A 19,933-nucleotide genomic window follows, 5' to 3' on the forward strand; every position below is an offset into this window, starting at 1 on the left:
GGAGCTCTTTGACTTCCTCTCTTTGCAACTTGACTTTCTCCAGTCCAACTTTCCTAACAGTGAGGTAATTTTCCTTGGTGATTTTAACGTTCACAACTCCAGCTGGCTTCCGTTTTCTAGTCACACCGACCCAGCAGGTCGAGATGCTGAGGCTTTTGCAATTACTAATGACCTAGCACAGATTGTTCATTTACCTACAAGAATACCGGACAATCCTAATCATACAGCCAATACGCTTGATCTTTTTCTCACAAACAACCCTTCTAAGTACAAGGTTGAAGTGAGAGGTCCTTTAGACACTTCAGATCACAACTTGGTGATTGCCTCTTCTCCAATGGAACCTTTATCTCATGGCTATTCCCAACCTCGTATTGTTTGGCATTACAAGAATGCCAAATGGGATGACCTGCGAGACTTCTTTTCTTCTTTTCCTTGGTCTGATTACTGTTTCAAAACTTCTGATGTCAACGTTTGCTCAGATCGTGTCAGTGAAATTATTCTTGCAGGAATGGAATCCTTTATCCCTCACTCCACTTTAAAATCTCGTCCTTTATCTTAACCTTGGTTTTCCAATAAATGTGCTAAGGCTGTCCAAGAGAAGAACGTTGCATATCGTAATTGGCTTGTTTCTAATTCTTCAGTTTCATTTTCTGCCTACACCAAAGCTCGCAACAATTGTAAAGCAGTTATTAATCAGTCCAAACTAGAGTTTGAACAGGCTAAGAGTAGAAAACTTGCTTCTTGCCCTAATGGTAGCCGAGCATTCTGGTCTCTTGCCAAAGCTATTGGCCACAACTTTTGCCCATCTCTGCTCCCACCTCTGTCCAAACCAGATGGTTCTGTTGTCACTTCAGCCAAGGATAAAGCTGACCTGCTAGCATCCCATTTTTCTTTGAGCTCATGTATTAATGATCTTGGTAAAACACCTCCCACCATTCCTAACACGCTCCATTCAATGCCTCCTGTGGTCTTCCGTCAAAAGGATATCAGAAGGATTTTGATGTATCTTGATGCTAAGAAAGCTCCAGGTCCTGATGGTATTTCTCCACGTGTTCTCAAAACCTGTGCTCCTGAACTTACTCCTATTCTTTGCCGCCTTTTTTCACTTTCTTATTCCAAAGGTGTTTTTCCTTCTGCTTGGAAATTTGCTCATATCCAGCCAGTTCCTAAAAAGGGTGACAAATCCCTCCCATCCAATTATCGTCCCATTGCAATTACTTCTACTCTTTCTAAAGTAATGGAGAAATCAATTAACCGCCAACTCTTAAACTATCTAGAAACCTTCCGTCTGATCAACGATCGCCAGTATGGATTCCGTCAGTGTCGATCCACTGGTGATATTCTGGCTTATGTTACCCATTTATGGACTAATTCAATGGAAAGGTTCGGTGAAACACAAGTAGTTGCTCTTGACATCTCAAAGGCTTGTGATCGTGTTTGGCATAAAGGTCTTCTAAACAAGCTTCCATCTTATGGTTTGCCAACTGTTTTTAGTAATTGATTATCCAGTTTTCTCTCTGATCGCTCACTGAGGGTGATGGTAGATGGCTCTCTGTCTTCTAACTTCTCCACTAATGCCAGTGTCCCCCAAGGTTCAGTTCTTTCCCCCACTCTTTTCCTCTTGTATATCAATGACCTTCTTCCATTGACTGGAAATCCTATCCATAGTTTTGCCGATGATAGCACATTGCATTCAACTTTTCATTTTGAGAAACCTTGTCCAGCTCAATCAGCTTCAAGTTCTCGAAAATCTGCTGCCAATTCCTTAAATGGCGATCTTCAGGTAATTCTCCAGTGGGGCAAAGAAAACTTAGTTGATTTCAACCCTTCTAAAACTCAATCTTGTCTTATATCTCGCAAAAAGGATTCTTCTGCTCCTATGCTTATCTTTAGTGACACTCCGATTTCTAGGCAAAATGATATATCTCTTTTGGGAATTACCCTGACTTCTAATCTCTCTTGGCACAAGCACATTACAAATATTGCTTCCTCTGCATCTAAAAAACTTGGTTTTCTCTTTCGCTCTCGGCGTTACTTTTCTCCCAAACAGCTGCTCACTCTGTATAAATCGCAAATCCGCCCTGCCATGGAATATTGTTCCCACATCTGGGGTGGTGCCCCCAAAACCTCTCTCAGGCTTCTTGATTCCATTCAGAAGAGGGCAGTTAGGTTAATTAATGATTCATCTCTAACAGAGTCTCTCCACTCGCTTTCTCATAGACGCACTGTTTCTGCTGCATGCCTCTTCTATAGATACTTCCATGGGCACTGTTCTTCTGAATTGGCTTCTATAATTCCTGCTCTCTCTTTCAAAACAGTCCGAACACGTGCCGCCACCAGCCAACATCCATTTACTGTCCAACTTCAAACCCACAGAACCAACTTTTCATCTTCCTCATTTATTCATTCAACTGCCGTTTTCTGGAACAACCTTCCTTCATACGTATTTCCTGAAAATTGCAATCTACAGAAGTTCAAGTCTAATATCAACAAATATCTTCTTTCGTGTTCTCAACCTCCAACCCAAGCACGGTACTAAGTACTATAGGTTATAATACCGCTCGTGTTTGGGGTTCTCATAAAAAAAAAAAAAAAAAAATCTGTTGTTTCACGGAAGTGAATTATTCACATTTTTCCGTAAATTTTCCTTATCTCTGTTTACTGGGTCACAGTACCTGAATATCCGAATGACACCGACATTTTGGACAGTTTCAAAAGAAAAAAAAAAGAAAGAAAATTCAAATTTAAGAACTAGTGACAATATTGATGACAAGAGATAGAAAACGAGGACTACGAAGGTATTAATCCTTCTAAACATGAATTGTTGGCATTTGGTGAAAGCGAAGTTAGAAAGTTGTCAATTAGGTTACAGTTAAATGAAAGAGATGCAATTCGCGGATACCTAATTGATAAGGTTTCGGAAGAATTTGAACTCTCTGAGTACAATACCAATTTCATCGAGTGAATGTGAACGATTTTCACAAATGAATCTGATCACCAGTCCAATCAGCACTTTGTTGATGACAAAAACAGTTTCTTCACTACTGTTTCTTAAAATTGTAGGCCCACCACTGACCCGCTTCGATCCAGCAAAATATGTTGATTCGTGGCTGCTTCGGAAACGTTATTCAGCAACTGACACACAAAGAGGAAGAAAAGAAGTCGTCATAGGACAGGAGTCGGCAACCTGCAGCTCGCGAGCCGCACACAGCTCTTTTAACATATAACTGTGGTTCTTTAACTTTACAGCTCACATGAAGCACAATTTGAAATGGAGTTAGAGGACTTTAAAATCAAGGACATGTGGAGTGCAAGACTAAAATGCCTTAAAACTGAAATTGAGGATTTAGAGAGGCAAAAGGCTACTCTTGCAATTCTGTACAAGTGGACGGCGATAGATAAGTTTAAAATGCAGACCAAATTGTGTTTGATGAGTGAAGTAGCTTACCGGACCCATATATAAATTTGAAAATATTTGTGTTTGGACTTCTCTCAGTTTTTGGTTCAACTTATTTCTGCAAGCAAATATTTTTGAACATGAACTATATTAAAAATAAATCAAGAAACTGTTGTCTGAACAATGTGAGAATGTTTAATGCTCAGCATGTTTAATTATGACATACTTGCATGATATTGAGAGATGCTCTCAAGAAGTTCATCAGCAAAAGTCATTAATTTGTATCTAATTGGATGTTTGTTACTGTTTTTTCTGTATTAATAAATAATATTTCAAAAAAATATATATTTTTTTAATAAACACCTTCCCACTCTATTCCATTTCTTAAAAAAAACTCTCGCCTTCCCCCCCTCCAGCTTGACCTGAGGTGCGGCTCTTTGGATTCTCTCTCTCTCTCTCTCTTTTTTTTTTTTTAATTAGATCAAAAATGGCTCTTCACTCAAAAAAGGTTGCCGGCTCTGGCATAGGTTGTCGGATGAGAACTTAATAAAAATTTGAAATATTCTACAAAGACCTTATTATGAAATTATTTTGGACAAGTATAGAAATGCAGTTCCTGATACATGGTCAGGTGTAGTTCCCTGATGAAATAACTGATGATGTATCAATATTTATTTCATCTGACATCAGATCAAGCATTTTTGCATTACCTATATTAGACTGTTTACTAAAAATGTTTCCTTCCCCCATATCTGATGCTAGCTATACCATTTTCATTTTATTAGTATTTTGATGTACTAATTTTACTTTACAGTTCCCCCACTTTATATTGGCTTGGCAGTTCAGCCCATAATTTTCTTAATTCATCATAACCTCTAGGACAGTGGTCGCCAAAAGTGGTCGATATCGACCCCCAGGGGTTGATATAACATTGTTAGGGGTCGATTCGGGGCCCAAGGGTCGATTGGGGGTCTATAGAAAAATATGACATCATTGTACAGGTAATATTTAATTTGGTTAACTTCGATTACCTCCATCCTGAATGACAGCGCAATTAAGAGTGAATCATTGGAACAGTGACGTGAATAGGACCTGTAAGACGGAGCAAGGTCATGAAAATAATTATGGAGGCCAATCAAGTAGGCCAAAATGACGTATTTACAAATAAACGGATGTCGGTGATTCCCACCCAGCCGGTGCGGCGGAAGCGAGATTGTAACACGTGTGCGGTTGCTTATTTACTTATACTTACACGTATTTGATCCCAATCTCATTTTTGCGCATCGACATACAAGTGAGCGTTAATGTTCCAAAATTCATCAACATACATATTATAATTCAGTCGTCATTCATTCACAAACTAAACTTCTCTATGTTGAAGAGTTTAGCAGGGCTGGTAGTTTTGTACATCCTATAGAAATACGTGAGTAGGTATATTATTTAGACTTGTTACCTTTGCTTACTGACTTCAATTTTAATTATTTTGTTACAACCCCAGTAACCACAGTGGCAGCTTCAGTTTATAAAAAGAAATACAGACAATATTTGTTAGAATATTTGAAACTTGGGTTTATTGCTTCATTAACAAACGAAACGAGGTCTGTGTGTCTTATTTGTGAAAAATCTTTTAGTAACGATGCAATGAAACCAGCAAACATGAAGATCATCTTCAAAGACTCCATCCCGATAAGAAAGAGAAATACACACATTGACCAGCTATAAAATCATTTATGAAAGCACTCCTCAAATAGGCCTCTGAGGTTGGGTATATTCATATTACGTTCTTAGCGTTTTTTCACCAACCTTTCATGGAGTAAAATAAAATTAAAATAAAACAAAACAAATCTTGATAACTATATTTACAATAACCTGTATTTACAAAATTAATATACGTATTACAATATTAAAAGTATTAAAACACAAGATTAAAATGCATTAAAATATACTAAGTTAAAAGCGATAAAATCCCGTAGCTTTCAAAGGCTCCAGCCTTCTTCTTCAGCAGTACTCTCTATTATTCAGTACACCTTTAAATATCAGCAGGGTAATGGTAGGCATCACATGTTTCCATTCTCACGTGTTCCGCTCTCTTGCATTGTGGAACCGGAAGTGGCTCGAACGGAAGTCGTACGGAACCGTTCATCCTTTTTTAGGATAATAGTCTCTAAAAGGGGGTGAATCCGTACACCCCTATCCCTATTAATGTTGGTTGTAGAGCTGATCCGCAAACTCTCGAGCCACTTACGGTCCCAGAACCTATGCGCCCGATCGGTGATAGTGGCATCGTCTGGGGAGATCTGGTGCTGCTTCTCCCAAAAATGTTCGGCCACGGCGGACTTGTCATATTCCGCATTTCTTATTGCTTTTTTGTGTTCCCCCAGACGATCTTTGAGACGACGTTTTGTCTCCCCTACATAACATTCCCCACAATCCGGGCATCTAATATTATATACGACCCCACTAGCATCCTCTTTTTGAATGGGGTCCTTAACTTGAGACACAACTGTGCGCAGTCTTCGTCCCGGAAGCTGCACACAGCGTGTCTGATATTTTCTTAATACTCTAGTTATATAATCCGTCAAGCCCGGATAATAGGGAATGTATGCAGTAGATACTGGTATAAAAGATTCATCTCTCCTCTGATTTTCATTAATAAATTTATCTATAATCCTCTGGGGGTAACCACATTTAGTAAGATCCGCCGTGACACGTTCATACTCTGCTTTCCTATCATCGGAGTTACTGCAATGTGATTTCGCTCTATTAATTAGTATTAGTATTAGTAACGGCCGTATGGTGCAAGAAAGCCTATGGCTTATGCTGCACCAGCCAAAAAAAAAAAAAAAAAAAAAAAAATCCGAACAAAACAATGATAAAAACAAAAATTAAATAAATAAATAATAATAATTAATAAATAAATAAAAATAATAAAATGAAATTAAAAATTAAATAAAAAGGAAATTAATCCTATCATCCTATGCGCTTCCCTTACCCGAAAGTACTATCCAGATGACCTTTGAATTTCCCCAAACTGTCTGCCTCTACCACCCATGAAGGCAACTTATTCCAGTAATTTATAACTCGCTGGCTAAAATAAAACTTCCTGCAGTCCAATCTAAACATTTCCCCGCGTAACTTGAATTTATGTCCCCTAGTTCTAGCATCATTTATAATCTTGAAAATTTTGTCCTCATTCATTTTACTGATGCCTCTCAGAGCCTTAAACACCTCAATCAAATCTCCTCTAAGGTGTCTAGTTTCCAAACTCTGCAACCCACATATTCGAAGTCTTTCTTCATAAGGACGCCCTTTTGCCGATCTCACCAGGCGAGTTACCCTTCTTTGCACCCTTTCAAGAAACTCGATGTCTTTCTTTAGGTGCGGTCTCCATACTTGAACACAGTATTCCAAGTGTGGTCTAACATAGGCCTTATATAATGGGATTATCACGTCCCTATCTCTACTTGCAAAAGTTCGATAGATCATCGATAGGACACCATGGGCCTTCCTTGCAACCTGTTTACAATGCTCAGAGAATTTCATGTCTGACCGTATCGTAACACCCAAGTCCCTTTCCTCCAGTACTGGGTTTAGTTGAACTCCACCAAGTGAATAAGTTATTTTGGGATTACTGTTTCCCAGGTGTAATACCTTACACTTTGTTGGATTAAAGCACAGCTGCCATTTTTCTGACCATTCTTGAAGTCTATCTAGGTCTCTCTGAAGAAGCTCAGCTTGACAGTGATCATTAACTACTCTACCAATTTTAACATCATCTGCAAATTTAGACATCACGCCCTCTATCCCTTCATCAATGTCGTTTATGAAAATTAAAAACAACAGTGGTCCTAATACTGATCCTTGGGGAACCCCACTTCTTACATCAACCCAATCTGAGGAATAGCCATTTATCACAACCCTCTGCCTCCTGCCCTGAAGCCATCCTTCTATCCATCTAAGGATTTTCCCAGTGATTCCAACCTGTTCCAGCTTATAAAGCAACCGCTCATGTGGGACTGAGTCAAAAGCTTTGCTGAAATCTAAATAAACAATGTCGAAATTATTCCCTAAATCCAGCTCGTGAGTGACCCTTTCGAAATAGCGAACCAGATTTGTTAAACATGATTTTCCCTTTACAAAACCATGCTGAGTATCCTTGAGAATTTCAATTCTATCCAAATGATCCTGAATTCCACCCTTGATCAATGCCTCCATGATTTTCCCTACTACTGAAGTCAGACTGACAGGTCGATAATTTCCCACTTCACTTTTAGAGCCACCCTTATGTATGGGAGATACATTTGCACTTTTCCAATCCAAGGGAATCTCCCCAGAGTCTAGTGATGCTCGCATAACCAGCCTCAGTGGTTCAATGCACTCGCTTGCCGCCTCTCTCAAGATTATAGGGTATATTCCATCAACTCCAGGAGCCTTACTAGTCTGTAGGCTTGAAAGTTTTTTCATTAAATAATCTTGCGAAATTTCAATATCATTAATTACATATTTTTTAACTTCGCTCCCACAATTTCCCATTGCCACAAAAGGCTTTTCATTAGCGTTCTTATCACACTGTTCCTATGATGGCTGGTCAGGGCTGAATTATAATGCGTATATTGCCCTTTACACATCGTTTTTCTAAAGACTTTTGTCTTTAACTGCTGGTCTTCTCTACAGACCAACACATCCAGGAACGGCAGAACTCCTCCATCTTCAACTTCCTATGTAAATTGTATGAATTGGGAGAAGCCATTTATGATATTCAACACATGATCTTCACTCCCCTTCCGAACAAATGTAAACGTATCATCCACATACCTTTTCCAGGGGCGCATAGGGAGAACACTAGCATTAAATATTCTGGTCTCGAGCTCCTCCATAGCTAGATTTGCCATAATTGCGCTAATGGGGGAGCCCATAGCTGTACCATTAACCTGCTTATATATAATGTTATCAAAAACCATAGTGTTACTTGAGAGGCACAATTCTATACCTTTCCTAATATCTTCTGGATTAAGTTGCGTCCTAGTATTTAGGGTAGTATCCCTCTGTAAAACTATGTTTGCACACCACACTCCATGGTCAATAGGAATACAAGTGAATAACGATTTTACATCAAATGATATCATAATTTCATCCTCTTCTATACGCTGGCTCCTAATAAAGTGCACAAATTCTTTACTATCCTTGATACTATATTCAGAGAGTCCTACTAGTGGAGACAATAGTTTGGCTAGGAAACCCGAAAGTGCATACGTCGGACTACCTATAAATGAGACTATGGGTCTGAGTGGCACGTCTACTTTGTGGATTTTGGGTAAGCCATAAAACCTTGGCATTTGGCTACCTGTAGCATGTAGTGTCCAATATTGTTCTTTGGAAATCTTATTAGATTTAAGCCAACTCTGCAACATTCCGTTCACTTGTCGCTCCAAACTAAGAAGTGGACTCTTCTGGATAACCTTATAGGTTGTCTGATCTTCTAATAAGCTCAACGCTTTATTCTTATATACTTCTTTATTAAGAACCACCGTTGCTTTGCCTTTATCCGCGGGTAAAATTATAATACTATCATCTTGTTTAAGGTTTCTTAGTGCTAGTTTTTGCTTCACATTAAGATTGGAAGGAGCACTCTTAGCTTGACTAAGGATGGCTGCTATTTTCACTCGAGCTTCATTAGCTATATCTACGGGAAGTTTATTTATGGCCCTTTCCACACCAATTGCAATTTCTGCAACGGGTATTCTGGGCGGTACCATGGCAAATTTTGGTCCTAGATTTAGGACCTCCAACTCCTCTTTAGTTAGTTGTTTATTACTCATATTAATTACAAAATCCTTAGTAATATTATCATTATTGCCTCTCGCCTTACTTTGTTCTTTAAGCATGTCAAACTTCCCTATTTGTCTCCGTCTATAGCTATCAGAAATATGCTTTACTTTAGCTGTCACTACAGTGACAGCTTTAGTACTTTAGCTACTGTACTTTAGTACTTCACTACTGTACTTTAGCTGTCACTAATCACACCTGATAGGTGCATCGGTGTCAATATATCCCTTATTCCTTCAAAGCACTGTTTTTTTCTTTCCTAATATTATGTAAGTCCCTATGTAATTTTCCAATCCATATATTTAAGATCTTCTTATGATACCATCTGGCGACGTTAAATAATCGCTCATCCTCAAAAGGTAGCTTTGTTAGAAAGCCTCGCGGTATAAGTTTGTGTGTCTTACATCGGTGTGCAAACCTCAAATGTTGTTCCTGTTTAGCCTCCTTGACACTATGTCTCTGAAACTCCCTGATGCACTGCATAATTGGATGGCCGTAACATCGAAATAACTCCTCAAATAGGCCTCTGAGGTTGGGTATATTCATATTACGTTCTTAGCGTTTTTTCGCCAACCTTTCATGGAGTAAAATAAAATTAAAATAAAATAAAACAAAACAAATCTTGATAACTATATTTACAATAACCTGTATTTACAAAATTAATATACGTATTACAATATTAAAAGTATTAAAACACAAGATTAAAATGCATTAAAATATACTAAGTTAAAAGCGATAAAATCCCGTAGCTTTCAAAGGCTCCAGCCTTCTTCTTCAGCAGTACTCTCTATTATTCAGTGCACCTTTAAATATCAGCAGGGTAATGGTAGGCATCACATGTTTCCATTCTCACGTGTTCCGCTCTCTTGCATTGTGGAACCAGAAGTGGCTCGAACGGAAGTCGTACGGAACCGTTCATCCTTTTTTAGGATAATAGTCTCTAAAAGGGGGTGAATCCGTACACCCCTATCCCTATTAATGTTGGTTGTAGAGCTGATCTGCAAACTCTCGAGCCACTTACGGTCCCAGAACCTATGCGCCCGATCGGTGATAGTGGCATCGTCTGGGGAGATCTGGTGCTGCTTCTCCCAAAAATGTTCGGCCACGGCGGACTTGTCATATTCCGCATTTCTTATTGCTTTTTTGTGTTCCCCCAGACGATCTTTGAGACGACGTTTTGTCTCCCCTACATAACATTCCCCACAATCCGGGCATCTAATATTATATACGACCCCACTAGCATCCTCTTTTTGAATGGGGTCCTTAACTTGAGACACAACTGTGCGCAGTCTTCGTCCCGGAAGCGGCACACAGCGTGTCTGATATTTTCTTAATACTCTAGTTATATAATCCGTCAAGCCCGGATAATAGGGAATGTATGCAGTAGATACTGGTATAAAAGATTCATCTCTCCTCTGATTTTCATTAATAAATTTATCTATAATCCTCTGGGGGTAACCACATTTAGTAAGGATTATAGATAAATTTATTAATATCATAATAAATAATATCAGATAGTCAAAGAAGTTTGGCGACCCCTGCTCTAGGATATTAACATTCTTTCACTTTTCACAAACCTTACTTCACTTCTTTTTCTACTTTCCTCACTCTTCTAGTTACTAGCACTTTGTGTAACTTTCACATCCATTTATGCATACTTAATTCAATATATTATACAACTATATATATAGCCTCAGTATAGAATTGCAGTTGCTTAAGGAATTAACAATTCCCAAAGTTTACTTTTCGAGAACTCAGAAAGTAAGCCCACAAACATGACACAAAAAGTAAACCAGTAAATTCCATGGATTATTATTGTCTTATGAAGATGAATGAAAACAGGTTATTGTTATTTTTATTTTATCTTTAGAGTCTGTCTAAATATCTGTATTTAGTTTTAACATACATTAAGGAAATTGGTTGATTTATCCACAATATACAAGTTATGTTGGAAAGCAGGTATCTCAGTTAGTCATTTTGATGCATAATTCCTTTATATAAGTGTAATTTTGAATTATAATTTAGTAATATGAGTTCTTCCATTGAACCCCCCCCCCCCACCTCCACTGCCATTCAGAAATATGCCTATGGCTACTGTGGTTTACTTGCCTTAGTAGCAGTTTGAGTTTTTCTAGTATTTTAAGAAAACTGTATTTTATAGGTCATCAAATATTTGCTCCTTATTAGAACAAATTTTTCATATTGTGAATACAGGAATACCATGGTTAATTCGTGCTAAAAAAATACCGCACTGATCGAGGTATTATTAGTATGTATTTTAATGTAATGCATTCCGACAATTTAATTATATGGGTCGAGTTGCAAAAATATATAGGTGTTTGTTTACTATAAATTGATGCACATGAAGTTCTTGCAAAAAAAGAAACTAAAATGATAAAAAGAAAAATACTAGTAAGTACATTAGAAATAATTTTTATTGCAGTATGTACATACCAAAAGAATACGTGAAGTATGTACTGTATTTTTATTTTGAAAAATAACTGATCAGCTTAGTTTGCACAATTTTTTTTGATTCTTTTTATCTGCATACATCTCTTTATAACATTGAATGTCATTTTGCAACGCCTGCCTAACTTTCATACCTCGTTCGATGTTTGGATCTAGAAGAACACTCACTGCCATTACATTTCTTCTTTCCACTCATATTTCCATATAAAGGTAACGTTTTTAAAAAAATAATCTTTAATAAAAATACACAGCAAAAAATATTTGTACCGCTTACGCGCAATCAACGATCTCACTGCTCGGAATCTAGAGTGTTTATTAATGTATGAATTCTAGCAGAGTCTGTATATAATGGGAGTTTCGACAACAGTCAGAACGGCCTTGAATCCATAATGCATTGGCCTACGTGCTGGCATTATAATACATACATACATACATATCAGATGTATTGGTGCATAACGCAGTTAATTTTTTTTTCAATTTGTAAACCGCGCTATAGCAAAACCCACGCTGTTCGAAACCACACTATGTAAGGTATTCCTGTATATACTTATTTAGAATTATTCATGTTGGTTTTACTGTAGTAAAATTGTATTCAGATTGACTGTCGAAAACCACTGCACCACATGTCCAGCTACTGCTTATAAACGTACTGATGTGACACCTCATAATCACTTTCAATTAACAGTATAATTTCCATTAGTCCTAATCTGTTGAGGTGTTCAAAATGAGGTGAAAAAAATAGATCAGCACTTATAAAAATTCCCTTTCAACTCACTCTTAGAATTTTCTACCAAAATGTCCGGAGCCTCCGAAATAAGCTTGAAACCCTCGAACAACTCTTGTTGTCCAACAGCATGGATATAATTTGTCTATCAGAAACATGGCTTGAACCTGTGCTCCAGTCGTTGGATTTTCATCGTTCTTCACTTCAAGATCTCAATCTAGAGGCAGCAGTGTTGCCATCTTTGTTAAAGATTCCAACCTGAAATTTGCGCATGTCACATCTAGCAACTCCTTATTTTATGAAGCAGTACTCATGACTGTGAAGAGATTCCTTTGGATTGGAGAAGTGCCATTGTATTGCCAATACATAAAAGCAATTCTAAGAGTGAAGTTGGTAACTACAAACTGGTTAGTCTGACTTCAGTGGTAGGAAAGATCTTAGAGGCACTGATTACGAGAGCAATCCAGGGACATTTAGATAGATAATGGCATTCTGAAAGACACCCAACGTGGCTTTGTTAAGGGAAAATCATGCTTTACTAAGTAGGCTATTTTGACACAGTTACTCATGAGCTGGATTTAGGGAACAATTTCGACATAGTTTATTTGGATTTTAGCAAAGCATTTGACTCGGTCTCTCATGAGAGGTTACTGTATAAGCTTGAACAGGTTGGGGTTACTGGTAAGATTCTAAAATGAGTGGCTGCAGAGTAGAAGGCAGAGGGTTGTGATTGATGGATATCCTTCAGATTGGTGTAACTTCAGGAGTGGGGTCCCTCAAGGATCAGTTCTTGCACCACTGTTGTTTCTAATTTTCATAAATGACATCGACAAAGAGATGGAAGGCGTGATCTCAAAATTTGCAGATGATGTTAAAATTGGAAGTCGTTAATGCTCATTGCCAATCAGCACTCCTTCAGATGACTTGAACAAACTTCAAAGATGGACAGAGAAGTGGTAGCTATGTTTTAATGCTGCTAAATGCAAGGTCTTACACTTGGGGAATACCAACCCACAAATAAATTATACACTTGGTGGGGTTTAATTAAAAACAGTGGAGGAGGAAAATGATCTGGGAGTTATAATACAGGCAGATATTAAGTTTTCTTAACACAGGCAGCCAGGAAAGCCCATGGTGTCATATCGATGATTTATCGAACATTATCCTGTAGAGATAGAGAGGTTATAATATGACCATATAAGGCAATTTTAAGACTACATTTAGAATATTGTGTTTAAGTATCGTGACCTCATCTGAAAAAAAAGAGACATTGATCTTCTTGAAAGGATCCAAAGATGGGCATCTCAAATAGCAGAAGGACAACCGTATGAGGAAAGATTCTGATTATGTGGGCTACAGAACTTGGCAACCAGGCACCTCAGAGGTGACCTGATTGAGGTTTATAAGGCTCTGAGATGGATTAATACAATTAATGAAGGTGGAATTCTCACTGTTATAGAGAATTCCAGAACTAGGGGTCATAAATTCAAATTACAGGGATTGAGGTTTAGATTAGATTGTAGGAAGTTTTCTTTTAGTCAGCAAGGAACAAGTTGCCCTCGCAGGTAGTTGAGGCTGACAGTTTGAATAAATTCAAAGGTTTACTGAATAGTTACCTGTGTGGGGAGGGAAGCATATAATTTGTGTTTTCTCATCTACTTTTTTTTCCTTTTTTTTTTTTTTTGACAGTGCAGCAAAAGTCTGATTTCCTTTCACTATTTGGTGAATACTTTTTTTTTTTTTTGTCCTCGCCGTTTCCCATTTTTATATGGAGTCAGCATTTTTTTATTGTTTTGGCATGCAATTTTTATGGCCGGATGCCCTTCCTGACATCAACCCTCACCCTTTATTCGGGCTGAGGATATGCGGTGGTCATTCCCTGACTTTCCGCATCCTCCGTATTTGGTGGTCACAGGCTCGAACCCCGGTTTAATCAAGAAGCATGTGCTATGCACTACTGCCCCTGCCCACCTGGCTATGGAGGTGCCTTGGTGAATACTATTACTATATATAGAGATACCATATTTTACAAATATATTGAATGTAATTATAATATGATATATTATTTATTCTATTCTTTGTTAATAGTCCTCATTTCCAATGACTAACTGTGAGGGACCACAGGAAGATTATGAAATTCCAATCAATACAGTACCAACTGCAGGATTGTCTCCACTTTCAACTGTACCCCCGGTAAAGTCTCTTCTTCCACCATCATATTTGCTATCTGGTGCAAATGTTTCCACAAAAGAATCTGTTTCTACCACATCTGCGGTTGTAAAAAATACAGTAGAAAACCAAGGCAAGTTTTTTTGTAATTAATTTTAATTTAGTGTTTCTATTTATTTAGAGCAGTGCATTCCAAATTTTTTTTGATGCAGACATACGATATACAGGCATCTGCTTTACGAGTTTTCGCTTTACACATTCACGGGTTTACTAGTTTTTTTTTTTTTCTTCTCAAGCATCAACAAAATTAAAAAATGAACATTAATTGCAAAAAATGAATGTTAAACATTCATCATTAAAGCATTTCAAACCATGCACATAGCTGTGTGCTTTACAATATTAATCCATTTCAGAGACACCATCGTATCTTGAAAATATCATAATGTGAACTCAGTAACACATTGTTTTTTGGTAATTCATTCCACGATCTCGGAAGTTGAAATTTTCGCTATATAACTCTCTAAAAGGTCGTTTTTATAGTGTAAATTGTATTAGTTACAAATTCAAATTTAAAATGCACTACACTTTCATCGTTATCATATGTTCTATCATAAGAATCAATTTTGAACACCTTTGTGATATTTTTCTAAAGCACATTTCTGGTGGTCACAACCAAAAAACAATTTGCACTTTCTGGTTTCTTGGGCTTTTCTGTTAGTGCAAGCAGTTATAAATGGAGTAGTAAACTCCATGTTATTGTATTTACGAAAATACCGATTGCTGGAATTGTGTGGTTTTTTACCTTATTACGGTGAAGAGTGTTTTCCCTTTACTGAAATCTTCAATCGTATAAAAAACATAAATAAATTTTCAGAATCTTCTCTTCATTCCTTTTTTTTAGCTTCCTAAACTTGTTACTCTGCGCAAATCATGTTAGTTGCAATTTGTGCATGCCGTTAAAAAATGCTTATGAAATTTATAAAGAAAAGAGAAAATTATATTGGAAACAAACACATCTTAAAGCATTTCTGAAGAAGGTAACTCCTTGTGCAACAAATCAACGAGTGCCAAGCCAATAATGAGTGATCAACGAGTGTGCATTTAGTCGATGAAGAATAAACATTCTTTAACATTTGTAAGTCATAAATAATTTATTTATTATAATAATTTGCTTGATTTTACAGGCTATGTTATCATTTCTTTGGATAAATCAATCATTGTTTAAACATAAACTAATTATCTAACTAATTTTATTGTTGAGAATGTAACTCCTATTTTTAACATTGTTTATGGGAAACAAATTCCCGCTTTACGAGCGCCCACTAGGAACGAATTAACTCGTAAAGTCAGAAACTACCAGTACATGCCAAAAATAATTCTGCACTTCCACTCTTCTTGTTCTTTATCTTTAAGTTCATGGTAAATGTAATGGCATGCAACTTTTGTTTCGAACCAAAAAAAACAGGCATATTCTGTCTTAACCTCCTTGTCATTACTGCTTTCTCATCATCAATTTCTTTAGGGTTTGCATTATTAGTATTAGTAGTGGAAAATGATGCAAGAAAGCAAGCTTATACAGCATCAGCCAAAACACCCCCCCCCCCACCCATCCCTATCCATCTCTAATAGTTTGTCTAGTTTTTCATTGAGTTTATACAAACTAACCACTTCCACAACAACAGATGGAAGTTTGTCCCAACAGTCAACTACCAACTAGCTGAAGTCAAATTTCTGCACATCTGTCCTACAACCATCCTTTCTCAATTTGAACTTATGCCCTCTCATATGTAGTCTGAGCAAGAGGAACAATTCCATCAGCATTGAGTTTACTCAATCCATTCAAAGCCTTAAACATTTCAATCAGATCACCTTGCAGGTATCTAGTCTCCAGATGCTGAAATTTGCAGAACTGAAGTCGTTTTCAGTAAAAGCATCCTTTTGTTCCACATCCCCTAGTCATGTTGCCTTTCTCTGCACCTATTTCAACAGATCCCCATCCTTCCTAAAATGAGGCCTCCAGACCCATATGCAGTACTCAAGATGTGGCCTAACCATTGTCTTATACAAAGGGATAATCACCTCCTTGTCCTTGCTAACAAAATTCTTGTGTATCATTGATAAAATCCCACGAACTGTCCTGGCTATCCCTCAGCTTCTGTGTTTTCATTATCTGTTAATTCATGCCTAATGGGTAACTCTGACATAAGCAATTATATGTCATACAGTGGTGCTGAAGTACCACAGTATTTTTTAGCAACTGACCCATGAGGGCTCATGGATGGGCAGAGATGTGTTAGTATCTACCTTTAATCCTGACATAAATAATTACATGTTGATGCCATGTATTTATTTATGTTTGGATTAAAGTTAGAGTGATCAGAATATAGACAAGAGTAAGAGAGAGAGAAGGAAGATATCTGTATTAAGCACAAGCTTAACCAAGGCCATCTGAAATCACCTACATTAATTTTAGTTTTCAAAAAGAAAGAATGCATCCAGAACTTGCCAGCCACTGAATAGATACAAATGTAACTGGGAGCCTATCAGGGACTCAAGGTCTAGTAACCTGATAAGTGAGTGATACATCCCCAATTTGTGGGCCCCAGAACAGAATAATGAAGTCTGGTTTGAGAGTGTTTAGTTTTATTTGGAAATTCCATTGCCAGAGAAACTGGTAACATTTTTTTTGTAATAAAAATAAGTGGACTGGAAGCAACAATTTATGATACTCTCAGTAGATTTTAAGAGGGATAAAGAAAACATTATTATTCATGTAAGGACTAACAATACTAATTATGCATGAACTGACAATCTGTTAGATAAGTATAGGACCATGTTAAAATAATACCATGAGCTATATCAGAATGTGTATATGTCTGCAATACACAATTCTGCCCAAGCACAATAGGAGGGACTAAATACTGACAGCCTTTTGGGTTATCTGAAAACTTGAGATAATCCTGCAAGGCTTTTTGAGGGTAATTTTTATTAGCATGGACAGCACTTGTAGGTAGAAGGAAATGGGATACATTTGAACAAAGATGAGCAAAGATTTTTGCCAGTATTATTAGCATTAGCATTAGTAGAGGCATTTGATGCAAGAAAGCAAGCTTATGCAGCATCAGCCAAAAAAAAAAAAAAAAAAAACCACTTCCACTTCACCCCTCTGTTCGTTCAAAGTACCTGTCCAGCTGAGCCTTAAACTTATTTAGGCTATCAACCTCCACCACAAGGGATGAAAGTCTGTTCCACCAACCAACCACCCGCTGGCTAAAGGCAAATTTCCGCACGTCTATCCTACATCTGTCTTTCCTCAATTTGAATTTATGCCCTCTCAGGTGATTTTTCTGAGCTAGAGGAAGAATCCCATCAGCATTGAGCATGCTTAAACCATTCAAGGCTTTATACACCTCTATCAGATCACCTCGCTGGTGCCTAGTCTCCAGACACTGTAATTTGCAAAACTTAAGCCTTTCTTTGTAAGAGCACCCCTTTGTTCCATTCACTAATCTTGTTGCCCTTCTCTGTACTCGTTCCAGCAGCTCTACATCCTTCTTGAAATGAGGCCTCCAGACCTGTATACAGTACTCTAGGTGTGGCCTGACCATTGCTTTATACAATGGAATAATCACCTCCTTATCCCTGCTGGAAAAATTCCTGTATATCATTGACAATACTCCATGAGCTACTCTTGCAGCCCGTCTGCACTGCTCAGAGAACTGCATATCTGCCTGCACAACCACCCCCAAGTCCCTTTCATTCTCTACCACTGTCAGTGTAGTACCACAGAGTTGATACATTGCTCTGGGGTTGCTGTTTCCCATGTGTAGTACTTTACATTTGTCAATGTTAAACTTCATTTGCCACCTCTCAGCCCATCTGCTCAACCTTTCCAGATCCTATTGCAGCAGCATAGTGTCAGTAGTGTCCTTGACAACCCTGCCAACCTTTGTATCGTCTGCAAACTTGGACATTAAGGATATACCATCATCAATATCATTTATAAATACAGAAAACAATAATGGACCCAACACTGAGCCTTGAGGGACTCCACTAATAACATTAGTCCACGATGAGCAGTGTCCATTGATTACCACTCTCTGTCTTCTTCCCCTCAACCACCCCTTTATCCATAGCAGCAATTTGCCTCCAATGTCACACTGCTCCAATTTGTGTAGCAGTCTTCCATGTGCAACAGTATCAAAAGCCTTTCTAAGATCCAAGTATATAATATCAAAGTTATTCCCTGCATCCAGTTCTTTTGTGACTGCATCATAGTATCCAATCAAGTTGGTCAGGCAAGACTTCCCCTTAACAAAACCATGCTGTGTCTGAGCTATAACTGAAGTCTTGTCTAAATGATCCTGCAGTGCTTCTTTAACCAGTGCCTCCATTAATTTTCCTGGAACAGAAGTTAAGCTCACAGGTCTATAATTACTTGTGTCAGCCTTTGATCCTCCTTTGTGAATTGGGGTCACATTTGCACATTTACAGTCTATGGGTACCTCCCCTGAGTCCAAGGAAGCTCTCATAATTATGGTTAAGGGTTTGCTTACTTCCTTTGCTGCCTCCTTTAATATAACTGGATAGATCCCATCCACCCCAGGTGCCTTTCTTGTATTTATCTTCAACAATTTCTCCTCCACTTTACTCTCAGTTATTAGAAGATTCTCTAGCTTACTGCCAGAGTTGAATACACCTCTGGCATTCCCCTCGCTGAATAACTCCTCATGTGTGAATGTCGATGCAAAATATTCATTTATTTGTTAGCTACCTGAGCAGGATCATCAACAGTTGACCCATCGATATCAAGTGGACCAATCTGATTCATCCCCTTCCTTCTAGAGTTTACATAAGTAAAGAACTCTTTGCTGTTTTTCTTTGCATCCCTTGCCAAGGATTTCTCGTAATCTGCCTTCGCCTGCCTAACCTCCTTTGTAACTTGGTTGCATATCAACTTGTATCTATCATAGGCTTCTGTGTCATGTGTTAATTTTTAAGTATCCCATGCATTTTTCTTCTCTGCCATATGCCTCATTAGTTCATCTGACATCCATTTTGGCCTAAACTTTGAACAATATTTCTTAGTTGGTATGTAAAGCCAAGTAGCTTCCAAGATAAGTTCTTTGAATGCTTCCCATTTTGAATTTGCTGTTGGTAACATCATCAGTTGGTCCCACTGTATAGAATTTAAATACTGTCTCAGTCCATCGTAGTCGCCTTTACGGAAGCAATAACCCTTCCCTTTACCCCTAATGGTAGTTACCTCTTTGAGTAAATCCCACTTCAGCAAACTGTGATCACTGCCACCTAGTGGTTCATTTATCTACAGATTCTTAATGCATGAA

At 37.9% G+C, this 19,933-nt stretch overlaps 1 protein-coding gene across 2 annotated transcripts in view; it reads left to right on the forward strand.

Moving 5' to 3' along the window:
- LOC150089673 (uncharacterized) overlaps positions 1–19,933 on the forward strand; it is a 389,737-nt gene that overhangs the window by 299,901 nt on the left and 69,903 nt on the right. For both annotated transcript variants that reach the window (XM_090389589.1, XM_090389590.1), the window contains one exon: positions 14,505–14,718. In XM_090389589.1, the coding sequence (XP_090245715.1) occupies positions 14,505–14,718 (214 nt within the window). The remainder of the gene's footprint in view (positions 1–14,504; positions 14,719–19,933) is intronic.

The sequence above is a fragment of the Mastigoproctus giganteus genome, chromosome 2 (assembly GCF_048544385.1).
Source record: "Mastigoproctus giganteus isolate SK-2022 chromosome 2, ASM4854438v1, whole genome shotgun sequence".
NCBI lineage: Eukaryota > Metazoa > Arthropoda > Arachnida > Uropygi > Thelyphonidae > Mastigoproctus > Mastigoproctus giganteus.